The sequence below is a fragment of the Bison bison genome, unplaced genomic scaffold (genome assembly GCF_000754665.1).
Source record: "Bison bison bison isolate TAMUID 2011002044 unplaced genomic scaffold, Bison_UMD1.0 scf7180017864097, whole genome shotgun sequence".
NCBI classification, from domain to species: Eukaryota; Metazoa; Chordata; class Mammalia; order Artiodactyla; family Bovidae; genus Bison; species Bison bison.
This window is the reverse complement of record NW_011494669.1, coordinates 841,586-847,756: the sequence shown is the minus strand read 5'-3', so window position 1 is coordinate 847,756 and position 6,171 is coordinate 841,586. Positions and strand designations below refer to the sequence as shown.

At 34.4% G+C, this 6,171-nt stretch overlaps 1 protein-coding gene across 1 annotated transcript in view; it reads right to left on the bottom strand.

Annotated features, from left to right (window-relative positions):
• LIPJ (lipase, family member J) overlaps positions 1-6,171 on the bottom strand; it is a 36,946-nt gene that overhangs the window by 8,876 nt on the left and 21,899 nt on the right. The window contains exons 5-8 of the mRNA XM_010838481.1: positions 5,061-5,259; positions 4,452-4,561; positions 2,811-2,947; positions 2,292-2,438 (exon numbers count right to left, since the gene is read on the bottom strand). Coding sequence (XP_010836783.1) covers positions 2,292-2,438; positions 2,811-2,947; positions 4,452-4,561; positions 5,061-5,259 — 593 coding nt within the window. The remainder of the gene's footprint in view (positions 1-2,291; positions 2,439-2,810; positions 2,948-4,451; positions 4,562-5,060; positions 5,260-6,171) is intronic.

The following is a 6,171-nucleotide window of genomic DNA, read 5'->3' as shown; positions in this document are numbered from 1 at the left end:
CAGTCAAAGGCTTTGGCATAGTCAGTAAAGCAGAAATAGATGTTTTTTCTGGAACTCTCTTGCTTTTTCGATGATCCAGCGGATGTTGGCAATTTGATCTCTGGTTCCTCTGCTTTTTCTAAAACCAGCTTGAACATCAGGAAGTTCACGGTTCACGTACTGCTGAAGCCTGGCTTGGAGAATTTTGAGCATTGCTTTACTAGCGTGTGAGATGAGTGCAATTGTGCGGTAGTTTGAGCATTCTTTGGCATTGCCTTTCTTTGGGATTGGAATGAAAACTGACCTTTTCCAGTCCTGTGGCCACTGCAGTGTTTTCCAAACTTGCTGGCATATTGAGTACAGCACTTTCACAGCATCATCTTTCAGGATTTGAAATAGCTCAACTGGAATTCCATCACCTCCACTAGCTTTGTTCGTAGTGATGCTTTCTAAGGCCCACTTGACTTCACATTCCAGGATGTCTGGCTCTAGGTCAGTGATCACACCATCGTGATTATCTGGGTCGTGAAGATCTTTTTTGTACAGTTCTTCTGTATATTCTTGCCATCTCTTCTTAATATCTTCTGCTTCTGTTAGGTCCATACCATTTCTGTCCTTTATAGAGCCCATCTTTGCATGAAATGTTCCCTTGGTATCTCTAATTTTCTTGAAGAGATCTCTAGTCTTTCCCATTCTGTTGTTTTCCTCTGTTTCTTTGCATTGATCGCTGAAGAAGGCTTTCTTATCTCTTCTTGCTATTCTTTGGAACTCTGCATTCAGATGCTTATATCTTTCCTTTTCTCCTTTGCTTTCCTCTTCTCTTCTTTTCACAGCTATTTGTAAGGCCTCCCCAGAGAGCCATTTGGCGTTTTTGCATTTCTTTTCCATGGGGATGGTCTTGATCCCTGTTTCCTGTACAATGTCACAAACCTCCGACCATAGTTCATCAGGCACTCTATCTATCAGATCTAGTCCCTTAAATCTATTTCTCACTTCCACTGTATAATCATAAAGGATTTGATTTAGGTCATACTTGAATGGCCTAGTGGTTTTCCCTACTTTCTTCAATTTCAGACTGAAATTGGCAATAAGGAGTTCATGTTCTGAGCCACACTACTAGATAACTTAGTACTAGATAACTTAGTACACAACTAATTGCAATTGATGACACTGTCAACTTTTGTCCCAGAAAGGAGACTCATAAATTTAAAGGCTAAGAAGTTAGAATATAAGCTTTCCTAATAGTCCACCTACAAAAGAATTCTCAAAGACACTATAATTACAAAAAAGACATCAATAGCCAAATACACTATCCAAGACATAGAATAACTCAGAAAGGCAAGCAGAAATAAAGATTATATTTAAGATGTTTCTAGACATTCTATGGTAGATATATAACACTAGATAGAAGAGTATAAGAGGCCTTTTAAAAAAGGTAATCTTCTATGACAGAAAATTATGCTTTTCATATCTTCGGGGAAAAGGGAGAGAATGGAGTTCTTTTCTTCTACTATGAAAAATATTAGTGTTTCTTTCAAATATCTGTAATTGTCTGAGACTTGCAATAAGACCTTCTTGAAGTTAAAAAAAAATCAATATATATCCTTGTGGTATGAAAATGTGCTTGGATATTAAGAGAACACCTATTTTCCTATGAACAGATACGTTGGTTCTCATTAAGAACTTTCTTAAAAGGCCCAGGAGCAAGAATCAATAAACTAGTCCAAATGCCACAAACAACTGCTTTTTTCAAATTTGGGTTTTTTAATTTGAAGTGCTGATAAATCCTTGCATCTTTAAGAGAATTTATATACAATCAATACAAATGGCCTTCTAATAGTAGCTTGAGTACCAAAAGAGTTTCCCACCCCAGAAATTTTGATGAATGCCAAAAGCATATAAGTTAATTACCAGGCACCCTAATTATGGAAAAATCAAGTTAGTGGAAAAGTGTTAGGAATCAGGATATAAGAGGAAGAGTTATGTAAGATAGTGAATGGAAGACAACCTGAATACATGAAACCTCAGACAACTAACATCTAACTGCAAAGACTAATAAAGATAACTATAGCTATAGCTAGTCTCTATTCTTTATAGAGATCAAGACAAATATGGAAGTAAAAAAATCCCAGCATGCTAATACAAATTAGTTTCTTAATGTTGGTTCAGTCAGAAAATTAGAAAGGCTAAGAATCTAACTATAAGAATAAATGGGTAAAACATAAAAAGATACACAAAGCATAGAATAAGCACTATTAAAAGCTGCTTTCTAAAAATTGGCAAAATATATTTTAAATACAACTTGTTCTCACCGTATTTAAGTTCTTTAGGTCATATCCACTTATCATAAACAAGACATCACGGCAAATCTTACCAAAAATCTTCAGTGGACACAGCTTTGATCCAACAAATCTTTTAAAGGAGGTATTAGGTAAGAACTCTTTGCTGCCAGAAAAAAACTGTAAAATAAATTTATTCATGTTTGGAAGACTAAAACAATTTAATCAAAAATTGATGTGGTGAATTCACTATATTTATAACCAAATACATTATCTTACAGTTTAAAACATTTAAATTAAGGGATGAAATTTGAGCACAATATGTAGAGATGATTTGCTTAATGAATTTCTTACACAATGAGTCATCCAAAAGTATCATAAGTAAAATGCTATTCCTGTGTAGAAACAAAGGCAAGAATCCAGTGTAAATGAAGCCAAAAAATTAAAATCATACATGTGGCTGTGCAAACATAGCCAAGCCTTTTTATTTTGAAAGAAGAGAATCATTATCATGTTGGGTTGTCAGCTACAAAAAGGGAAGAAATAACATACCTTGATCAGTGACTTCCAGTTGTATGCCATTTTAATTAAAGGGCTTTTTGAGTATTTAATGGAAAAAACTGGGGCTAAGGCAAAAAATACTTTGATTCTTTCAGCTATCTTTGGTATTGTGGAAAATGTTATGAAAGCTGAAAGAAAATAAGATATAAATGAACTATTCTTAATTACTATCATGTAAGAAATGACAGTGGTAATTTCAATAATTAATTTACTGATTCATTTCTTAATTTATCTATCAAAAGTTATTGACCTCCCATAATGAGACATGCATATTGATCACAACATAATGCTGATTATTAGGATCTAAAGCAAATGTGTAGATCGTAAATGACGATAATTCAGCAATAAATCCGTTTTATAACACCATAGTTTTAAATCAGAAATATCTGCTATTATACATTAGTATAACTGGCAATGGCAAAAATGATGTAAGTGAATTTTTCAGATAGATGAATCTACTTTAGGTGAGAAATTCAATAAATATCTAATTGTTTTAATATTTACTTTTAATTAAAACTTTTCTTGAACAGAGGGTACTAAACACTTTATTTTATTGATAATTCAGAGTAATTAATATGACAAATAGAAGTTTTTCCTTTTTTGATAACTTATCAAGCTATGTAACTGCACATCCCCTCTATTTTTACTGGTTCTTTTTTCCTTGGGTTCTGAGAAGTCAAAGAAGCAAAGAATTATATATCATATCAAAGTGTGAGTCGATATACGCTCTTGCACATGACTCATTTTTTTCTTATTTGATTATTTCCTAAGAGTCTTGGTTCCATACAACTGAATAGCTGATGAAAATTTGGATTAAAATTCACACACGGTTAATAAATATCAGAGAAAAGGTCTATGAGAAATGGAATGAGATTGTTATTTGACATAATTTTTCTGGTAGAAAGTGGATGATTGCTATAGGAAATACTTAATACTCTTCAGTCTAGACGGTAATGATGATGACCAATACCATCTAGATGACACTCTACAGTTTAGAAAAAACTCTTTTTAATATCAGGTTCTATTATAAAGTAGACTTTTCTGCTTCCCAAGTAGAAAGATTAAGTTTCATGGTACCATGGAAGAGAATTACATTAAGTTTTAGGGAATATGTTTCTGAAAGCAAAATTGATACACATTAGGTAGAAGTGTTAAGTATTATAAAGGGATGAAAGTTCTTTTCTAGTCATCTTTAAATATAGGGAGGATTTCTTCATCTTTGTTCATTTCTTAAGTTTAATGTGTCCTAAATGTAAAAATCCAAGCACCCTTTTAAAACTTCTTACTCATAAATCCCTATGCTTGATTTTTAAAAGAAAAATAATTATACAATTTCTATTTGTGGAATAAATGACAGCTATGACTTCATTGTGCTATTTAGATGGATATCCAGCTTTTATACATTGCAAACAAACAAAACTTTGTTTTTACAGTCAATTCTCTGTGACTAGAGAATACAATATAGAATTAAAACAGGATATAATCTTCCAGGGCACTGCTCTGTGATATATGTCTCACAGTCCTGCTTTGGTTCACTTACAGGTCTAGAAACTGACCTATATCCTTAAGAATGTATCTACAAACTTCAAAAGTGTAATAAAGTAATAGCAGCAACGATCTTTCTTGCCATACCAATGGTAGTGCCTTGTGAATGGCCTACATAAAATATTTGCTGTTGTTGGGTTTGCTTCACAATGAAATCAATGGAGGCTGGAAGGTCATATTTAGCCATCTCATCAAAGCTACAAAAGAAAAAAGAAAATAAAAATGTATATTCTACTAACGTTATGTTAACATTTGAAGATACTGATTAGCTAAATATATTTAAAGCATTTTTCAACTCTCCTTGGGTACTATCAATAAGTTAGATAATCTAATTTATCTATTGACTAGAGACTTCTGTGAGAACACAAAGTTAAGGAAATAAAATAGCCACAAGACAGTTTTATAAAGAAGGTGATTGTATATTCTAAGTGCAGTGAAGTAGACTAAATAGATAGGTTACAGAGTGAAAAAATAGAATAGGGTAGTCAGCAAAGCTTACTGCTTAAAAATGAGAAATAAGCTCAAAATCAAATAAGTACTCTTTAACTTTCCAGGTAAAATTTATATAAATTTTAATAGTCTATTGAGAGCCCTGAGTTGAGAAAAAAAGACTTATGTTTCATTTCATTTCATTCAAAAAGAAGAAAACAGTCCAATACACTTATACAACAAAATATTACTTGGTTTTTTCTGTACCTGAAAGCCCAGAATTCTTTGGAATTTGTTTTTAGGTACAAGTGTTTTCGGGACCAGGTAGTCCCTCTGCTGTTCCCCATCCACACATCATAACCAGCATCTGCCAGAAGGAAGCCTAGGCTGTTATTAGGAAGATTGGAAATCCAGCTGCTGGCAGATGTGAGCAAACCATGTTGCAAGTATACAACAAGTCTCTGAACTGGAAAAAATGTAGAAAATTTCTTTTAAAATATTGTAGTGTCTACATGAGTATCTGACCTCAAATTTAATCTTATAGGATAAAATTTTTTTAATTGTATAAATAGGGTAAGTTTTACATGTTTTAATTCCATTTTATGTCAGAGTTGTTCACTAATGAATTTCTCTCATATGACCAAGTGGGCAATTAGGTCATGGCACATACATAAACATGGGCTCTCCAGGTGCCACTAGTGGTAAAGAGATGGCCTGAGAATGCAGGAAAAGTAAAAGATGTGGGTTTGATCCCTGGGTCCAGGAGGTCTCCTGGAAGAGGGCATGGCAACCCGCTCCAGTATTCTTGCCTGGAGAATCCCCATGGACAGAAGAGCCAGGCAATAGTCCATAGAGTTGCAAAGAGTCAGTCATGACTAAAGCTACTTAGCCCACACATACTTAAACATACAAAATTTTAAGGACATAGAATATTCAAATATCACTTGGTAACTTGGGGACTCATTTAAATAGCATTGTTCAGTTCAGTTCAGCTCAGTTGCTCAGTCATGTCCGACTCTTTATGACCCCATGGACTGCCACACGCCAGGCCTCCATGTCCATCACCAATTCCCGGAGACTACTCAAACTCATGTCCATTGAGTCAGTGATGCCATCCAACCGTCTCATCCTCTGTTGCCCCCTTCTCCTCCTGCCTTCAATCTTTCCCAGCATCAGGGTCTTTTCCAATGAGTCAGCTCTTTGCATGAGGTGGCCAAAGTATTGGAGTTTCAGCTTCAATATCAGTCCTTCCAATGAACACCCAGGACTGATTTCCTTTAGGAAGGACTGGTTGGATCTCCTTGCAGTCCAAAGGACTCTCAAGAGTCTTCTCCAACACCATAGTTCAAAAGCAGCAATTCTTTGGTGCTCAGTTTTC